We start from the raw sequence: 20,962 nt of genomic DNA, 5'->3' as shown, positions 1-20,962 counted from the left end.
GTAAATTGGTGGATGCCATTTGGTATCCTCTTCAATTTACACCCACTGGCTGATAAGTGGCCTCATGGGTGCGTTGACCTACCGGGAATCTTCTCTGTAAGGTCTATGGCCAATCCGCCCCTCTACACATCCACTCGCATGCAAAAGCGGGTATACGTGCAGCAGGGGGGGGGGGGGGGGTTTACCTGTTCCCCAGCCTGCGAACATACGCAGTCTCCTACCTGCTCCCAGCTCCTTCCTGCTGCTCTTCTCAGCCGGAGCTTTGCCGCTGCTCACTACCACCCTCCAGTGGCCGGCGCCCTAGGCAAATGCCTGAGGCTGCCTAGTGGTGGCGCCGGCCCAGCCCCTAATAGCAAACCGTTGTTGAGGACACTAGAGGAGGCCACAGCACCGGGTCCCAGTGGCAGCATCAAGCAGAGGGGTAAGGCAGGTTGGTCCCAGCAGCAGTGCAATGTATCGATAGCCCCGCAGACTCCGATGCCCACACTTACTCAGCACCTCCCTGCAGCCGCGGGGTCTGCTGGGCTATTGTTACGCCAGGAACACCGTTAGGAACACCGAATACATTTTCAATGCTATTCTCCATGCGTGTGAAAAGTAACTGGCCTGGACCCTTTGAACAGGAAATCAGTTGCCACCTCTACCACCCTTCTAGGCATTCGTGCCGACAGCGACACAGTGTGCGAACTAGGAATCAGGCCATTATTCATCATTGATGACGCGTCTCTTTATACATCCAGCTGGGAAACCTAAAGCTAACATTCTACTACTGTATACTGAGAAACACAAACAACCAGATAAGTCTAATAGAATATTGCACTATGTTTACCAAGAAAATCTTCCTCGTATACTGATCATTGTACAAATATATAAAGTCCTGTAGGGCTGCTTCTGAGTTGGGAGCAGATGGTAAAATAGCAAGTAACTGTGGGGCAGCAGTTGTTCGGCGGAACGGCGGGCAGCAATTATCTGCAGGTAAACACCCCCTGGTCTGAATCACCCCTGTACTTGGTGCAAACCATGATGCGATGCAAGAAGTGCAGATCTTTTTTTTTTTTTTTTTGTATTCAGGGTAAATACTGGCTGCTGTTGCATGCAACCCACACATGCTACACAGCTTTATTTTTACTCTAGCTTAGAACTGAGCCGGGCATCGCCCCTCCCACACCTACAGCAACTTTCTGCACATGGTGCATCTGCCCCCCTGCAGTGCAGCATGGTTTCACAAAGGGACCCAGTTACTTGCTCTTATTTGCTTCACTTCCAACTCCGAATGAGGCCCAGTGCCTCTCATTAATAACGCTTTCTTACAATGACTTGTCAATGCATGTCTTTTTTAAAGCTTATGTCTCTTTTCTCCACATTGTTTAAGCAGAATTGCTTGTTTATCTGATGTTTACAAACTTTCTCTGTTAAAAACCACAGGTTCACCCCTTACGAGTGGTATAACCCACACCCGTGCAACCCTGACTCAGATGTCGTGGAAAACAATTTTACTTTGCTTAATAGTTTCTGGTTTGGAGTTGGAGCTCTCATGCAACAAGGTACTAAGGTCACAATGTTCTTGTCAGACACATCCCACAGTCTGCCTGGGGTCTTCTGTGCTGGTAAACTCCACCCCCGTACCCCCATCATAAGCTGTAAACCCTTATGTTAGCTTTCTGGGATATCCCGTCTTACACATGAGGAGGAAGAACTTATATTGGTGCCGATTTGTGCACTTTATGGTAACCTACACCCATAATACAGTAACTATCTCATAAATATTAGTTTGCAGGCATTCTAAAAGGCAACGTTTTTACCTAAAACAGGGGACGGACAAGACCATAGAAACTTCAGAAGTCATCCAGTTAAATATAGAAGCCAATGGAATCGTGAGGCCTCTATTGACTTCAGTAGAAGCACTCTCAAAAAGTTGACAGCAGTAGGTGCTAGCAAATATTTTTGGGTTCTTTGCCTATCTGGCACTTTGGATTTCCAGTGCCAGTGATGTCAAAAGATGGATATGTATCATTCATACCTACTGGCTCATTATATTCATTCTAAGCCTGTGCCTCAGGTCAGTTCGTGATTGGTTATTTATCCCAGAGAGTTAGTGCAGTGCATTCATACAGGCTATGTGTGAGGTCAGTCCATGATTAGTAGGTGATGTCAGAGAGTTAGCACAGGGCATTCACACAGTCTGTGTGGTCAGTCCATGTTTGGTTGGTGATGTCAGAAACTTAGCACAAGGCATTCACACAGACTGTGTGAATTCCCTGTGCTAACTCTCTGACATCACCAACCAATAATGGACTGACCTGATACACAGTCTCTATATTCTGTCAGTCCATGATTGATTGGTGATGTCAGAGAGTACGCACAGTGTATTCACACAGTCTCTGTATATGATATTTAGAAACAAAAATAAATCATATATATATATATATATATATATATATATATATATATAAAAATTTCACACTGTGCCAGGATTATGCCCATTACACATCATGCCACACACCGTAATGCCCATTACACATCATGCCACACACCATAATGCCCATTACACATCATGCCACACACCGTAATGCCCATTACACATTATGCCACACCGTAATGCCCATTAAACATTATGCCACACACCCTAATGCCCATTAAACATTATGCCACACACTGTAATGCCGATTAAACATTATGCCACGTGCCGTAATGCCCATTACATATTATGCCACATAAGTGCCGCTTATCTACATGCTCGTTGCCCAGTGGTCTGGAAGAGGTGACCGCTGCTCTCAGCAGAGGACATGAGCAAGGCAGGGACGGAATGTGGCTGGAATAGCTGCCAAGCTACTATGAGTTGAGCAGCGTGTCAGCTATTCCAGCCGCATCCAGTCCCCCGCTGCGCTGACAGGATGCTCACCTCCTCTGCTGAGAACGTCTGTCAGCTCTTCCAGCTGCATCCTGGTTTCACTGTGCGTAAGGGCGCTCAGTAAAACCAGTTTAAAGGGCATGGCGGCTTTAGAAGGGGAAAAAAGGGCAGGGTGCGGCTCCCTGTAAAACTAACCTAGGGTGAACACTATGGTTGGGAGGTGTCAGAGGTCATACCAACTGTCATTACGTCCGATGTGCCTGTGTAATTCATAGGTGCGCTTATTAAAGGGATGAACTGGCAACCCTGGTACTTATCTCACTAAAAAGCAGCTCCCTTTGTAGACAATGGGTCCAGTTTAATATAGTGCTAGATGCATGGGGGTCTCTAGAGCAGCGACTGTTCCTGACGTGTTTTCGTTTGATCCACAACACCTTCTCTATGGACACAATTCACCATTCCCGGATGTTATCTGATTACTATTCTAATTATTTTCCATTATTGTTAATTTCTACTTTTAATCATAAAAGTATCAGGTTTACTTGCATCAGAAGTCTCCAATATCCCTGCTTGCTCCATGTAATACTTTTCCTCTTCTCTAGTACCCCACGCATTTTGCTTTGTGGTTCGTGACTTGCAGGGTTGTTAGGAATGACCACCTACTGTACTTTTACATTAGCATTTTGCTTTGTGGTTCGTGACTTGCAGGGTTGTTAGGAATGACACCTACTGTACTTTTACATTAGCATTTTGCTTTGTGGTTCGTGACTTGCAGGGTTGTTAGGAATGACCGCCTACTGTACTTTTACATTAGGACTCTCCATTAATTCTACCTGTTGGTCATTGACTCATTCCATCTCATGTTGTAAGGAGAAAGTAATGTATAAGGCAATGTCTCCGTTGTGCGGATTTGACTATCCATGGTCCTTAAGTGTACTTCTGTGTAGCCACAGTTGTACATATATGCCACACATATATATCCACACGATGTACATATATGAGCCTATCTCAGAGGTGTACCTAGATATTCGCGGGCCCCATAGCAAAAGTTTGTAAGGGCTCCCTATTTAGCAACTAATAGTGATAAATATATGTAAAACATATTACTTAGACAGCAAAGATGGGCCCCCTTCAGCTCTGGGCCCCATAGCAGCTGCACCCCTTGCACCTATGGTTGTTACGCCCTTGGCCTGTCTGTATTTTCAAGAACAGCCACATACCCATTCATAGTGAGGCGAAGGTGGGGTTGATTAATTACTGACGGGAAAGAAGGGTTATCTACTGTAAGAAAAAAACAGTACAGTATGTCTAAAATATTCTGCAAAGTCTGTCCAAGCCCTTCTGTACGCTCACTCCGTATGGTACTAATAGTAATCATCCAGTGTGCACGACTTCCTGATTTTAATTGGTGCACGAGTGATCAGTGTCTGTGACATACATTATAAATAGTCTAATCCCGGTAACAGAACAGAACAAAGAATAACCTAATCATTCATCAATCACACCAGTCTGGTACCTGCCGTAACTGAAACATCCATTCCTCACATGAAGAATCAGTCATGGTCTTAAAGCTTTTTGCTATTTTATCTTAATAAAAACAAGTCATTTCTTAGTGTTGGGGTGTACAGAGCTTCTCTTCATCAGTTGTGTCTGTGTACTAATTGTCTACATCATAGAATGCCTATGGCGCATAGTTATACCGTATTATTGATAAATACAGGTGACCAAATATTACAATTACATTGCAAATATCACGACAATCATTTTATTGCCTGCGTTGCCATTTAAAGTTCCCTATATCTGAATATTTATTTATTTATTTATTACCAGTTTCTTATATAGCGCATACATATTCCGCAGTGCTTTACAGAGAATATTTGAAAATTCACATCAGTCCCTGCCCCAGTAGAGTTTACAATCTATATTTCCTACCACATATACACAAACACAGACATTCTAGGGTTAATATTTGTTGGGAGCCAATCAGCCTACCAGTATATTTTTGGATTGTGGGAGGAAACCGGAGTACCCGGAGGAAACCCACGCAAGCACGGGGAGAATATACAAACTCTGCACAGTTAGGGCCATGGTGGGAATCAAACCCATGACCTCAGTGCTGTGAGGCGGTAATGCTAACCATTACACCGTCCGTACTGTATATAACATATTGCAGGGAAATCCCACCTTCAAACAACAAGGATTTTTTTTTTGCCGTTGGAAACAGCAATTTACTGTCACGTGCGCAGGCCATAGTTATTTGCGGTGATAACCGGGGGGGGGGGGGGGGGGGGGAGGGGGGGCGAGAAAGTCTGGAAGATAACGTTTTTGTTGGTGTTTCATCCTCTGTCAAATATTCTTGCATCTGTTTTATAGGGAAGCAGCCACGCGTCCAATTACCAGACATCCCCTAGTGAAACACATTACTCTTATGAATGGATATGCCCGTGGTGAAGAATTAATTCCTTTAAATTATGTTTCATCATTAACGAGGCATAGCAAATATTTCCAAACATTTGCTAGAGGGGAAAGTCTACGTTTTACAACCATATTGTGTCATTTTGTATGAATCTGTCTAGTTTTGTCATAACACTGTATACTGTTACCATATCATTTTATATACATATATACATTCATTTTTTATATAAAAAGGTGAACGGCAATTAAAGGGCTACTATCAAGATACCGCTCTGTCCAATCCCGGCACAGATCATCTCCAAAACAACCAAATGCGGGCATAACTTCTCTTAGTTTAGCTCCACCCCTTTTTGGCTTCTGGTTTGGGACTGTTTCCCATAGCAATGTGAGAGATAATGTGGGGAAGTTGTTCATAGCAACCAGTCAGCTTTTGTCATTTTAAATAAATGATCGGTTGAAGCCGATTGGTTGGATTATTTCTCTTGAAGGCTTAAAACATCTAGGGGGGTATTCAATCCCCGTCGCTATTTCCGACGGGGAAAATAGCGGCGGGCGCCTATTCAATGCTGTCTTTTCCAACAGCATTGAAGAGGCACATCGAGAGAAAGGGCTTTAAAACTATCGGGCCCGTTTTGCCAAGAACGGCCGTGGATTGTCGAGATTATGGCCGTATCTCGACCAATGTACGGCCATTTACATGGCCACGCCCCCTTTCCAGCTATCAGCAGGCAGGACATTGAATCCCGCATGCTGATAAACAGGCCAGTTGGCCGAGAATGGGACATCCCAACAGTCGTGACCCGGCGGGATTGAATACCCCCCTTATTTTGAAACTTTTTTTTTTTTTTATAACAAAACCAATGAGGTCTATTTGACATTATGCACAACATAATTAATTACTGTATATTAACCTTTACTCCTAATTCCATTTGAAGTAAGTGTAAGCAGCATAAGGTTTTACAGTAATGGGCCTGTGTATTTGGCTGTGTGTCTTAGAAACCCCAGTCCTTTTGTGTACATCACCCACACCGCCTCTGGAGTTTACCAGCATCCGCCACAAACTGTGGGATGCAGTGTCCGCTAGTTACCATTACCTTGGGTACATGACAGTCAGCCCCAACCAGACTCTGCTTGTCTGTCAAGGAAAAAAAACACAATTAGAAATTAACAACTGCGAGTGTTTCCGTGCACAGACTGTGTAGTTCTTGTGCTGGCAAGCGAGTCACCGAAAGCCCCTTCACCACTGGAAGAACAAGGACTTCGACAAAATGGCTGTTTCTTCCATAGGTGAAGGGGCTTGGCCTAGAAAGCAATGATCAGCGTGTACCCTCTGCATTTAGCGTCATGCTCTTTTTCTTCATTGTAGAAACTTTGGTGTTGTGCTTGACGGGAAGCCAGTGTTGTTTAAATTCTTGATGATCAGACTTTCTCTTTTCTACAGAGCGTGAGCAAAGTCTGGATCAGGATTGGCTGTCATGTCTGCCATAAAAAGGCAATAAAGAGACTTCAGCAAGTATTGTCTCTGACCCAGATTCCAGATAGACGCATTTGCATGTTCATGTTTATTAAATTTATACCCTCTCACGTGGCTTACAATTAACTAAATTTCTAAGCCAGGTGGAAGAACACTCTGGTGGAAGATCCCTCTGGTTCCTTAGGGGACAGGTGTAGCAAAGCATGCTGGGAGTTGTATATGCACCACCCCCAAAGAGTCAGAGGATTTATGTCCCTTCATTTATGGGCTATGCTTACCAAGCATGTCACTAGTGTGCCAGCCCAAGGTTTAATCTTACAGGAGAACTTTCACGGAAAGGACCAAATAGCAAAATATTATATTTTAATGTGGTTATTATATTTTACAACCATAAATGAGATTTTGAGATAACTTGCATAGATATTAGATAAAATGAGTGTTAAAGTTTTATTGTAAAAAAAAAATTAACCAGCAACTCTAAATATAGATAAATGAAGATCATAATTAAAATGTATAATTTTGCTCAATGGTTCTCCATGAAATATTGTGCTATAATTTCAAGAGAATTGCGCAGACTTGAACAATATGGGAGGATTTCAATTCAGTGCAATATGCTACGTGATTTTCGGCTGCGCACATAACCGCTTAATATGGTAGCCAACTTCACAAGTTGTCCTATGTACCCGCTACGGGGTGTGAGGGAACTAGCGATGTTACTGGCTGCTTCGCGACCATCGCGCTGACTTGAATTCTCTCTTTTTTTATATCAATTTTGCGTTGTTGAAATATTTTGCCGCAAACTGTACGATATATTGGCAGCTATTCTCTAAAACGGCATACAGATGGCAATTCCGCCTACAGTAGATTATAATATAAATTTATTGTAGTCCTATTTCTCCACATGGTACTCTAGGACGTGAAATTCACATAACAAATGAATGCAAGGCTGACAGGGAAGCAGAGTTCTAAACAAATATTATGCATGTAAAACACAGGCAGATAGTGAAATGGTAGATGAATTAATATTACATTACGAAGCATGCATACAAATAGCAAAGATGACATTAATAGAAAATAAATATACACAGGCTGAAAAGTGACAGGGACTTACATGAAGTGTCATTTCCTTTATTGTAGATGCTGGGGTGATCATTATTAGAGTGGGTGGTAGTTCAATGGGAATGAAACAATACCTGAGACGCAATTGGCGATGAAAAAATAAATAACTTCTCTCACTTTGTTTTTATTTGCTTAATTATTGTTAATAAAAACAACCTGTCATTTCATCATCATCATTTTCCCATCAGTAAGTGACAGTTCCACAGACACAGCGATTAATGCATCTTCCTCTCCTCCTCTCATTTAAACATAATACAAAGGATTGAAAAAATCAGAAAACGGTTGGCTAATACAGAACCAAGTGGTCTATTTACTAAGCTTTGAATGGAGATAAAGGGGCTCATTCACACCCTGTCCGATTGGCCGGTGATAAAAACCAGACACTTTATCCCTTCACCGAGCTTAATAAATCTGCCCCACAATAACTGAAAAGCTTAGGTGCCACAGCCATTATTGTACTGCTACTAGTGTGGTGGTCTCGTATGGAAATTGGAAGCAATAAAGGGCCCATTCGCTAGGGCAAGCGGTGAATTCCAAAATAACTCATTGACCACTTTCTTATGGTCATTCCATTGGTAAACACAGGGAGGGGGCTTCCAGTTGCCCAGAAACCTCCCCTTTCCTGAATAAACCTGGAATATTACATACACTGTACTTTATGAAGTAATAAGTATGACCCCTTCATGTTGCTGTACACGCTTGCTCTAAAATCAAGCATTTGGAACCCCCCATCTACAAATCCTGCATTTGCCACTGCATTAAGAAGCCGGTCAGTAAATGGCCACCACACTTCCCAGCAGGAGATATCACTGAGGCATCTCCATTTTCAGTGTCTCAACCATCTTTTCTTTTCTTTTTTCCACTCGCCTCTGTCGCACAACTTGGTGAATCAGCACACGCCCTTGTATCTAATAGCCTCCATGCTTTCCATTAATAGTGTTAAGTCCTGTGATGGTTATTAGCCCAGATAGTGGCACTTAGTGCCTTCCAGCTAATGGCAAGAAAGGAAAACTTCAATACAACTTGACCATCGAGCACTGGCCTGAAGGCATTGTCAAACAAGACAGATAATTTAAATCGGGGGGTGGCCAAACCGGTCCTCCAGATCTACCAACAGTTCATGTTTTCCAGGCCACCTGTGGTTCTGTAGAATGTGTCAGTTAGGAATGAATATAGCATGTTTGAAAATGTGACAGTTGGTAACGGCATAAGCAAGGTGATCAGGTAAACGTGGACTGTTGGTAGATCTTGAGGACCAGGGTTCTCCAACATGGTCCTCAAGCCTAACAGTCCAGGTTTTAAGTCTATGCATTCTTAGGCACAGGTGACTTAATTAGTACCTCAATCAATTTGACTATGCCATGACAGACATACACGTTTTCTCCAGGGATATATTCTGCAGTTAATTAGTTAATCACCGCTTAGTAATATCAAGCGGTGAAAACTCCATGTAATCCAAATGTTCCCATGATATCAGCCCTTGTTAGGGGCATGGATTCGAAAAGTGGGCTTCTAATTCTATTATCTTCTAGAAGGTTCTAAATAAATAAGAAGTAGAATCAGATTGGTTGCACCCCATAGCAACGTCCCATCTTAGTAAATTTACCCCTAAATATCAATCCCCTCACCCACCTTTCCTTTTCACCTCTCATCATGCCTCATTGCCAGACTTTTTGCCCCTCTCACTGCCACACTCTATTTATTTTCATGCCTTAGACCAGTGGTTCTCAAACTCGGTCCTCAGGACCCCACACAGTTCACGTTTTCCAGGTCCCCCGACAGGTACACTCGTTACTGACTGACTGACATTTTAAAAGATCCACAGGTGGAGCTAAATTTTTTCCACTTGACCTGCAAAACATGCACTGTGTTAGGTCCTGAGGACTGACTTTGAGATCCTGTGCCTTAGATCAATATTTCCAAACTTCGGTCCTCGAGGCACACTAATACCCCTGATTACCGAGTTCATGCCGCGTTCTTGCTGTTTCGAACCGGTAATCGGTGCGACGTGAAAGGGGTTACCAGTTACAGCAATCCGGTAGCAACACGGCATACAAAGAAGGGTTCTTACCGGTTCGTTGCCGTGTTGCTTTGCGGTGTGAACGGGTTAATCAGGTTAAGCGACCCGTTTCCCGTTCACACTATGGATGAGGCAGTCCAGGGAGCAGCGCCAGCTCTAAGGGCTGCCTCCTCCCCCGCCTCCGATGACGCTCCTCCGCATCCCCGGATGACGTCGCTGATGCCATGTGAAGAGACCACACATGAAGTCTCTCACCGGGACCGAACCGCATGAAAGTCCCGGTGCGACCCTGCATTTGCGATCTGAAAGCAGTACAACAGTGCAAGTTTCAAGGATATCCATGCTTGAACATAGATGATTAAATCACAATAAATGAGCCACTAATGAAGTACTTGTGTAGGGATATCCTTAAAACACTGTTCAGGTGCCATGAGGAACGGGGTTTGGAAACAGTGCCTTAGATAAATAAAAAAAAGAATCCCGTATTCGTGTAGGCGTTCAGTGGGGTAGAATGATCAGGGTGTCGGTAACGATAGTATGAGGCAATTACCACCTGTATGAGGAGTGCACGGCATACACACTGCCTGGGGGACTATGCTCCAGATCATTCTGTCTTCTAACACTGCTGTATCTTGTAACAGGATCTGAGCTAATGCCCAAAGCCCTCTCTACCAGAATAGTGGGCGGTATATGGTGGTTTTTCACTTTGATCATCATCTCCTCCTACACGGCTAACCTGGCCGCCTTTCTAACGGTGGAACGGATGGAGTCGCCTATTGATTCTGCTGATGACCTGGCCAAACAGACAAAGATAGAATATGGTGCTGTCAGGGATGGTTCAACGATGACCTTTTTTAAGGTAAGGATAGAAGTGTAATTATATATTATTATTATTGTTGTCATTATATAAAATATGAAAATACTGAAGCTCGTTTCCTAATCACACGCCGATACCCCTGTCAAATCAAAATCCTGATGAGGGATTTAGAACATGGGGCCTGATCCTCAACAAGGCTGCAGATGGATAACCATGCTGCGCTGCAGGTGAGGCAGATGTAACTGGCGCAGAGGGAGGTAGATCAGGGTTGCCGACCCTCCCGGAATTTCCGGGAGTCTCCCGAAAATCGGGTCCCCCTCCCGGCCCCCCGGAAGGGTGGGCAACCCTCCCGGATTCAGGGGGGACCCCCGCTGACCCCCGGATCGCGGCATTAAAATGCCGCAATCCTCGGGTCTCAGGAGGGGGCGGAGCTAAAACGGCACAATCGCGTCATTTTAGCCCCGCCCCCTCCACGGAGATCCATGAATTAGCTGCTTTAACAGCATGGGGGCGGGGCTTAGTGATGTCACTCGCAAGCCCCGCCCCCTGAGTGGCTGCTGAATCTCTCCTCTCCGGGCTTCTCCCGGAGAGGAGATCATTAAATTCGGCAACCCTGAGGTAGATTTGGGGGAGATAGTTTGTTTCTGTGCAGGGTAAATACTGGCTGTTTTTTTCTCACTGCAATTTAGATTTCAGTTTGAACACACTCCACCCATATCTAATAGTGCATACACCTGGTTCCATTTCGATGTCGATTAGATTTGGCCTATTCAACGTGTTCTGAAATTTTTACTACTCCTTTTCGATTTTCACTATTTTCCCTTCGATTTACTATTCGATGTGCATTTGATTTGCGCTATTCAATTTGCTATTTGATTTCTATTCGATCTCACAGTGTTCCTGGTCCTTCAGGCAGGAGATTGAAATCGAATCTGGATTAAATCGAATGCTGCAGTGAACACATTAGATTTGCACTATGTACATTAGATTTCCAGTAGATAGTCTCGCCTGCCAAGATTGTTTTTCTATTGGATTTCCACTACATGGGAGCGTGCATCGGGATCGAGTCTCCATCGAATGCTAATAAAAGCATTTAAAAAGCAGATTTCTATTCGGTTTTGCTTCTTTGCCACAAATCACACATGTAATAGGGTGCACATTTTTAGACTAAGGGCCAGATGCACAAAGCTTCAAAAGTGATAACTTGGAGACTGATAAACAACCAACCAATCAGCTCCAGCCTGACATTTTTCAAACACAGTCTTTGACATGTGTTAGGAGAAAAGTCCTTCCTCCTCTTCAGGACCACTTTAAGCCCTGATGGCAAGACTCCGGTCTCCTCTTTCTGACAGCTGCTCTCTGGTCCAGTGCACTAACTGATGACTCAGATACACACACATAGCAAACTTGGTAGAAGATGCTGCTACCACTGGGCATGTGCAGCATCTCCGCACTATCCCTTACCTTCTATGATGTGGAGGCAGCTCTAGTAATCATACCCAGTATACCACTGGGCATAATTCCTCCCGTTCACATTTTAGGCGCATAAAACATTTGTAGCCCCAGGACCATGTGGCCCTGATAATTAGTGATGTTGCATCCCCGCATTCAATGTGACTTACACAATGAAAGTACAATTTTTTTAATGTATGTGTATATATATATAATCTTCGTCGTTCTCTTTTTTTTTTAAATTTGAATTCCTTTTATTATGACAGCTGCCGTTCCTCACTCATCTTGTATGTAGCAGCCCTTTCTTTTGTGCAGCAATCTCAGCCCGCATTCCAGGTTTATAAATACAGTATGTGCGTCGCGCTCATGAATGGAATAATGTGTATTACTGTAGCTACACTGATAAGAGGCAAAGACTTCGCAGAGATGCGCGGTAGAACATGGGCCGCAGAGTGACGCGCTGAGCTTACAGTCTGCTAATGTGTAGCCATTATCAGTAATGGGTATATTTTACAATGCGCATCAACAAAAAAAAAAACATAGATATGCGGTAAATTGTTGTATTCTATTAATGTATAAATAGCACCGCTATTAGTGCGGCATGGGTGCATGACCCCACATTTATCTACATTAAGACTGCATTAGAATGAAGAAAAATGTCTTAAACTGCTCATTTATTTGAAGTGGATGAGTAATGTCCAACGTCCTCGTCTGCCAAGGTCATTGTTCCTCCGGAAGATATCGCATTATTTTCATGCAATTTTAAATTTTTTACTTTATATGTACAGGTTGAGTATCCCTTATAAGAAATGCTCGGGACCACGAGCATTCTGGATAAGGGAATTTTCCGGTTTTTGGAATACATTTTTTTTAGGCATACTTACCTGTCCCCTGTTGGTGCCCGGTGGTCCCTCTGCATCCACGTTATCCCCCGGAGTCCACAGCAGGCCTTCAGCACCATCTCCGGAGTCTCCAGCGGTCCCAGGAGTGCTTTGCGCAAGTTCCCAGGCGCGCCGGTGACGTCACTGGCGCGCGTGCGCACTCGCGCAAAGCACTCCTGGGATCGCTGGAGATGACTGTAGGGTTACCACCTAGTCCCTTTAATTCCGGACACATATTAGTTACACAGGTTCTGTGGCTGGCTGACTTCAAGACTCCACTTCACCTGATTTTAAACTGCCACAGAACCTGTGTAATTAACATGTGTCCGTAATTAAAGGGACTAGGTGGTAACCCTAGATGACTGAGAGGATGCTGAAGGCCTGCCATGGATGCCGGGGGACTTGGTAAGTATAAAAAACGGGTTGGGGGGGGGGGAAACAAAACAAACAAAAAATTAATATTGTTCTAAAAAAACCACGGTTTTGGAATAATTTGGATACGGGATCTACGGATACACCATACTCAATCTGTACAGTATATCAGTAAATAAACAATACAGATCATACAGTCTGCTAGATATACATAACGAGAGTAAACAGGGCTTAGTACATAAAACGTTTCCTCTTGAAAAACCTCTTGAAAAAACAAATTAGTTATAGTGTATCTGCAAATATTCAGGTTAAAAAAATGTCGTTGTTCGTTACATTTGGTTTCCAGGCAACCAGTGAACTTTTGTTTGTTTTCAATTACCGCTTATTAAAGAAATACGGGCTAGATAATTAATGGTACAGTGCAGTATTTTAGAGGAGCACAGGTGCATCGCTAGTGTGGAACCCGTGATTGGTTCTGCTCAACGGAGGTTGCACAATATCATATTTCTGTTTGTAGGGAAATGTTTTTAGTTTGGTAGCCTGTTTTACTGGTAATTCATTAACACTTTCCTCAGTCTGATTGGCAGATGTATTCATTGTTGTGTTCTAGAACCAATGATTATAAATCAGAAATTAAAGATGCCGAAGTGGGCATCGGCAAGGACATTGTGTGTACACACTGGATGGCAATTACATTTTGTCGGAATCGTCAAAAACACTTTAAATGTTGTCCAGTGTGCACCCAGCATTGCCACAGACTAAGAACCAATGCTTTAAATGAGATACATTTATTCCTATTTTTGTATCCTAGAGAACAGCAGTATTAGGATAATACTGATAATAATAATTCTATGTAAGAAGAGTTCCAGATAGAAATAGTAATTTTCTGATCAACCCCGCCAAAATCCAGGGCCAGCAATACCAATAGGTGACCCTAGGTGGCAGTGTGGGGTGCCAATGGTAAGTCGATGCCTGCATGACTGGATGAGTGATAGTTTAGTGTAGCGTTTAGTTTTTGTTTGTTTTGTTTTTTCCTGTGGGAGTCTGAGGGTGTGCTTTGGCAATTTTATATATCTTTTTTGGTGTGCCATAAGCTGAAAAAGGTAAACAATCACTGGTTTAGTGCCACCAATGATGTGCCATACAGGGCTGATATGCGGGAGAAGCGGACAGCTATTTCTGACATGTGAAGCGGCCGGCGCTTGCTCCTTCCAGTCAGCGCCAGCTGGGACATACTGCACTCCAACAAGTGAATGATCTTTGGTGAATGGGGCTGGGGTTCCCCATGACTCAGGAAAGATTGCCCTGCAGGGGGCGCTACTCGATGCTTCGACGATAGATGCTAATGCAGAGAGTTATTAATGACGTTTATTCTCTATTGTTTGTATAACACATTAACCACCTGCATCTTGACAATGGCCTTAGAGGGGATGAGGGAAAGCTTCAATTAAATCAATGCTTTTTAAAAAATATTGGTGTTACCTGCAAATGGGCCGACTTCATTATATTCTATAGAGAATGTGCAGCAGGAACGGAAGGTGAGAGAGAGCCAACACCATAGCAGGGCTCAGGGAACCCATTGCCAACACACCTCGGCCCTGGTGCATGTGACACTGTCCAGGGGTGTAAATTTACGAAGACGGTGCTGCCTTTCCCTGGCGAGGCTGCAGCTATACAGTATGTCCGCAGCCGCCGGTGACGGTGCAGCGTGTTTGTGTTGTGGCGTCTTTGCCAAGCAGTCATGATGTAGGGTTTAATACTGATATTTTATGGTACACTAAAACAGATGGGCCGACTGTTGTCAAAGGGGCTAAATCAGAGAACAGTACGGCCCCGTTCTGTGGTATTTATTATCAGTCCTTGAAAAAGGATCTTCTTACAGTTTGTACAGAATAGCAAAGACATGAATGTGATATACCGTGGTCACCGAGCGTAGCAATGGCTGAATTTCCCATCCGTAAGACTTGGCGAAGGCAGCGGGCGTCTCCTGCACTCACAATGGCTTCATCTCTATTCACAGAAATCCAAAATCTCCACCTATGAGAAGATGTGGGCGTTTATGAGCAGTAGGCAGTCGACGGCCCTAGTGAAAAACAACGACGAAGGCATCCAGCGGGTACTGACCACGGACTATGCCCTGCTGATGGAGTCCACCAGTATAGAATTTGTAACGCAGCGCAACTGCAACCTCACCCAAATCGGGGGGCTCATAGACTCCAAAGGTTATGGCGTCGGCACTCCCATTGGTGAGTAGTTGCGATCATGGAGTATCAGTTTTGGGGTAGGACAAAACTTTAGTGGGTATTAATAGAAGTCACCACTAGAGGGCAGGGGTACATACCGTGTTTCCCCGATAATAAGACACTGTCTTATTATTTTTTTTCGCTCAATAAAGACCATAGGTCTTATTTTCGGGGGAGGGCTTATTTTAATAGACCTTGACAGCCCCACTGCTCCTTTAAAAATATGCCCCACTGCTCCTTTAAAAAAACGCCCCAGTCCACAATTCCCATCCCAGTCAACCAATCTTCCACATGCCCCCACCTGCCCCACCTGTTTGTGTACCGGATATCAGCCCCGCCGGCGCTGTGTGCACTGATCAGCAGCCGCGTGATGTGCGCGGCGTGACGTCACGCCGCGCCTACCGCAATGCATCCCTGGGAACGGGAGCCGCGGTATTACTGAACAGGCGAGGTGAGCGGAGGTGAGCGGAGTAGAGCGGGGGTGAGCGGGGGTGAGTGGGGCTGAGCGGGGGTGAGCAGGGCTACACTTTGACAAATGCAAAAAAAACATGGGAAATTTCATAGGTCTTAATTTCGGGGGAGGGCTTATTTTGGACAATGGTCCAAATCTGGGGTAGGGCTTATTATCGGGGTAGGTCTAATTATCGGGGAAACACGGTATAATGCCTTATCGGTCTACAGCACAGGTTCTCAAAGTAGGTCCTCAGGACCCCACACAGTGGTTCTCAAAGTTTTGCAGGTCTCCTCACAGAAGCAAGTGAAGTGATTAGCTCCACCTGTGGATGTGTCAGTCAGTAGTGAGTGCACCTGTCGGGTGACCTGAAAAACGTGAACTGTGTGGGGTCCCGAGGACCGAGTTTGAGAACCATTGGTATGTCAAAATTCCAGTATGCAAATCTATTATGCAGTATCTGAAACACATTAAATTGATTTGTGGTATACTGTACACAATATATTGATAAATGTCCGATGTTGATGAGAGCACCTTTAAATACCCATGAATGCCCACAGAACATATCCCTCCTGTCAGTCAAAATGCACAGAGTTTTTTCCTCATATCAGTCAGAAAGCAGTATCAGACTGATAGTATCAGTCTATTCCTCCTGTCAGTCATAGTGACCACAGAGCCTACCCTTCCTGTCAGTCATAGTGCCCAAAGAGCCTACCTTTTCTGTCAGTCATAGTAACCACAGAGCCTACCTTTCCTGTCAGTCATAGTGACCACAGAGCCTACCCTTCCTGTCAGTCATAGTGACCACAGAGCCTACCCTTCCTGTCAGTCATAGTGACCACAGAGCCTACCCTTCCTGTCAGTCATAGTGACCACAGAGCCTACCCTTCCTGTCAGTCATAGTGACTACAGAGCCTACCCTTCCTGTCAGTCATAGTGACCACAGAGCCTACCCTTCCTGTCAGTCATAGTGACCACAGAGCCTACCCTTCCTGTCAGTCATAGTGACCACAGAGCCTACACTTCCTGTCTGTCAGATTGACCACAGAGCTAATCCAACCTGTCAGTCAGATTGACCACAGAGCTAATCCAACCTGTCAGTCAGATTGACCACAGATTATCCAACCTGTCAGTCATAATGACCACAGAACCTTTCACTTCTCTTAATCAAAACCCTGTGTGCTAACCATCTGCCAACAGAACAATTTTGAGGTGTGACCAGTAGCAGGGGGCAGCAGGCATGGCATTACTGCCAACAAAAATAATAAACCACACCCAAACACCTGCATTTGCTTATGCTATGAGATAAAATAAAGGGATATAGCATATTTTATAGACCGGTAATATACTGCTGTTCGCTGCTGTCAGTGTGACAGCCCAAGCAAAATACATAAGCATCGTCGTAAAACAAACTAAAGCTGTTTTCTTTGTTTGCCTTGTGTTTGTCATTATGGGCCTTATTCTGGTTGGTGCGGCCGGGCCGTACGCGTACGTTCCGGGGTTTTTCATGATCTGCGCATGCGTACAATCGCCAATGCGCAGGCGCGAACACTCCACAACGCTTACGGACGGGTCTCTCCGTGCGAAAAAACCTGTACGCGAGAGTACGGGCATTGGGGGCGGCATAGGGGCGTGTTAAGGGGAGCGGCCGAAATAATGAGGGAAAATGGGCGTAAATATGGGAGTACACGGGGGTGTGCACCAAAAATGAACGGTGCTACTACCGCACGATCGCCTAAAGCACCGTTCATTTCGGACACAAAACAGGCGGCCGCCAACCGCCACCTCAGACCACCCCTACAGATACCGCATGCCAGCGTGCGCCTGGGTTTGCTAATTTACGCTGATTACTACTCAACCACATACACCTGAATGTAATAAGCAATGCTGCAGTCTATTAAGTCCAAACCATGATTTCACTACCTGCAAGCCACACACAGCACTCAAACACATTGGAAGCTTATCTTTCTATACTTCTCTACATTTAAAGGTTTGTTTAATTTAAGGTAAGAAACTTTTTAAGACCTGCTTATATATGCTAAGGTAGGTATTTGTTAAACAGTTATACACATTCACTACGTGCTTTCATAGACTTTACACAGTAGCACACTCAATCTACACAAGTCGACATGTGTCAACGTGTTCACTCTAATACAAACATAGGTTTTGTATTTATGATACAATAACATAAACCACATCTAACACCTACAAAGGATGTTTCAGCAATGTTTTAAGCCCATGCCCACTATTTTGCACATTAATTAATTCAATCAATTAATTAATTTTCATAATTATAGTTGAAAGGCAAGATTTGCAGGTCCATATATGTGAAGGGTATGCCAGCGTGCACGGACGTACGCTCACTCTCACGAGCGGTGACATAAGCTGTTTTCTATTGAAAACAATAGGGACCCGTCCGTGCAAGCTGGCGTACGCTCAGATAGCCGCAAGAAGTCGGTGGGAAGACGGACGAGAGACGTCCGTAAACGGTGGCGTACGCTCTGTTGTACGCCAGTTGTCGGAGTGTAAGGGCTGGTCCGTCCGTGTACGTTGGCGTACGCTCAATTGTACGCCACTCCCCTTCGACGTTGTTTCTGGCCGTACGTATGCGGCTGAGTTGTGGGTGGACTTAACCCCAACGGCCGCGTACGGAGAGCGTACGTTAATAGTGAACGTACACACGTTTGGCCGCTCCGATCAGAATAACCTCCTATATTCCCTAAGAGTAAATTCTCTGACTGTCCCACCGTCCCTTCCCGCAGGTTCTCCGTACAGAGATAAAATCACCATCGCTATTCTCCAGCTACAAGAGGAAGGGAAGCTACACATGATGAAGGAGAAGTGGTGGCGGGGCAACGGGTGCCCAGAAGAGGACAGCAAGGAGGCCAGCGCCTTGGGAGTGGAGAACATTGGTGGTATATTCATAGTGCTCGCTGCAGGACTCGTTCTATCAGTCTTCGTAGCCATCGGAGAATTTATCTATAAATCCAGGAAAAACAGCGATATAGAACAGGTGAGAATGGCGTTATGCTATGCATTGGTGCAATAGTGAGTGGCTGTTATGATTAACTGGGATCTAGTTGTGATATAAATTCAACGGTTTAGCCGAGAAAGTGCAGGGACTGCTGGGTTGTTGTTGTTTTTTGCCTCCCTAAAATCAGCACTGCTCGGCTCCCTTTGATTCCCAAATGATTCATTTGCCTAAACCTTCCTCTGCAAATGCTCGATAGAATTGTGAAAACTGCGTCAAAACTCAGCTACAGGTTCTTGAGATCAGCCCAAACAAACACAGAGACTCCTACGGGGGGTGGTATTGCTTCTGAACACCTAAGTTAGCACGGGCTGAAGCGGTTCTGCTAATTGGCGTTTATAACTGGATGCAGCTCTGCACAGATGGAAGCATTGTGCTAACTGTCCCCTGTCATTGTTTACTAACTAATGTTCTTAAATTACAGACAGGTGCTGCTAAAATATTGTAGGATAAATGCGCTAACTATTTTCTCTATGGCCTCCAAGTAGACCTGAAGTGTTCATGTTACATTGTCTGAATTGCTGGCATGGACTTGCCAATGTGGTCTAGTTAGTGTTCTGTTGATAGGGACAGTGCTGGGGGCGTGGCCTAGTGGGAAAGGGGCATGGCCAATACGCGCGGCCCTGCCCTGTTTTCGTGAGCTCCGTGAGCTGCTGGCTATGTCCCCAGCCCTTCCGGCTGCATGAATAGATGCTATGTGCATGCGCACAGCGTTTATTCATGGTGACGGGGGGGGACTCCCAACTGCACCCCCCCACCGCAGGACACTGCCGGCCCTGGGAGGGATGTGGGAACGTCCCAAGAAACCGGGACGTTCCTGCAATAAGCGGGGCAGGTGGAGGAAATTCTCTAGAACAGTGGGGTAGATGTATGAAGCAGTGATAAGGGAGAAGTGATAAAGTGCCTGGTACTTTATCACTGGCCAATCAGCTTCTGACTGTTAAGTTACAGGCTGGGTTTAAAAAGGGACAGTTAGGAGATGATTGGCTGGTGATAAAGTACCACTTTATCACTTCTACCTTATCACTGCTCATACATCTACCCCAGTGTTTTCTAAAAGCAGTCCTGAAGGGACACTATAGGGATGATTCATGTTGGCTCAGCAAGTAGCCTACATTTGCTGCATACCGAGTGGTTAGAATCTGCCCACCGGGTGAGTAAATGTACGCCCCCATTCCACGAGCACTATGGGTCTGCGCAAGTGTGTTTTCACTGATACCCATGCTCAGATTCCATACATTGGTCCCCGGTCCGAATTCGGCTCTTTACAGGCCAACCTGAATCACCCCTATATAATCTTATGGAATGATATGCACGATAACGATATCATCGAGCATACCATTCACTGTGTACCCAGTATATCATTAACTATGCTCACTCCAGCGGATCATTAACCATATGTCCAATCTGATAATATCAGGAGTCACTGCATGTTCTGCTGGGGTCCCAGTGATGGCATTGAATTATATTTTTAATGATATCGTTTAGGGTTTACCCATAATTCATCGGTTTTCACGGCACCCATGATATTGGTGGTGCATCATATAGCACGATATCGGCAGATTGGACTGCATGTTCCAATGACTGGGCATATTGTTAACGGTCCACGGGAGTGAGCACCGTTATTGATAACCAGAGACGGTAGTTCCACCTCTGGTTTGCCCTGAGCAGAAGTTAAAGTGCACTCTGGGAACACTGTTCTGCCACCTCCCATACACAGTGCCATCTACAGCAAGGTTGCTTCATAACCAGCGCTGTCCAACCTGAAGTGAGGAGCAATTTCTACGCAGACCAGTGCATTCGTTTCCACAGTGTCAGCTGACCTTCCTGCGCAGA

The 20,962-nt window shown here is 44.8% G+C and overlaps 1 protein-coding gene across 2 annotated transcripts in view; it reads left to right on the top strand.

Moving 5' to 3' along the window:
• Positions 1-204: 204 nt before the first annotated feature.
• LOC146059527 (glutamate receptor ionotropic, kainate 1-like) overlaps positions 205-20,962 on the top strand; it is a 36,936-nt gene continuing 16,178 nt past the window's right edge. Inside the window, exons 1-4 of one of the 2 annotated variants that reach the window (XM_083171838.1) lie at positions 205-1,544; positions 10,521-10,738; positions 15,422-15,647; positions 18,858-19,108. In XM_083171838.1, coding sequence (XP_083027964.1) covers positions 1,535-1,544; positions 10,521-10,738; positions 15,422-15,647; positions 18,858-19,108 — 705 coding nt within the window. In that variant the 5' untranslated portion in view covers positions 205-1,534. The remainder of the gene's footprint in view (positions 1,545-10,520; positions 10,739-15,421; positions 15,648-18,857; positions 19,109-20,962) is intronic. The other variant, XM_083171837.1, reaches the window with a different exon arrangement.

Source organism: Crinia signifera, chromosome 2 (genome assembly GCF_055691185.1).
Source record: "Crinia signifera chromosome 2, ASM5569118v1, whole genome shotgun sequence".
Lineage (NCBI taxonomy): Eukaryota > Metazoa > Chordata > Amphibia > Anura > Myobatrachidae > Crinia > Crinia signifera.
The sequence above is the reverse complement of the archived record's forward strand: the minus strand, read 5'-3'. Positions and strand labels throughout refer to the sequence as shown.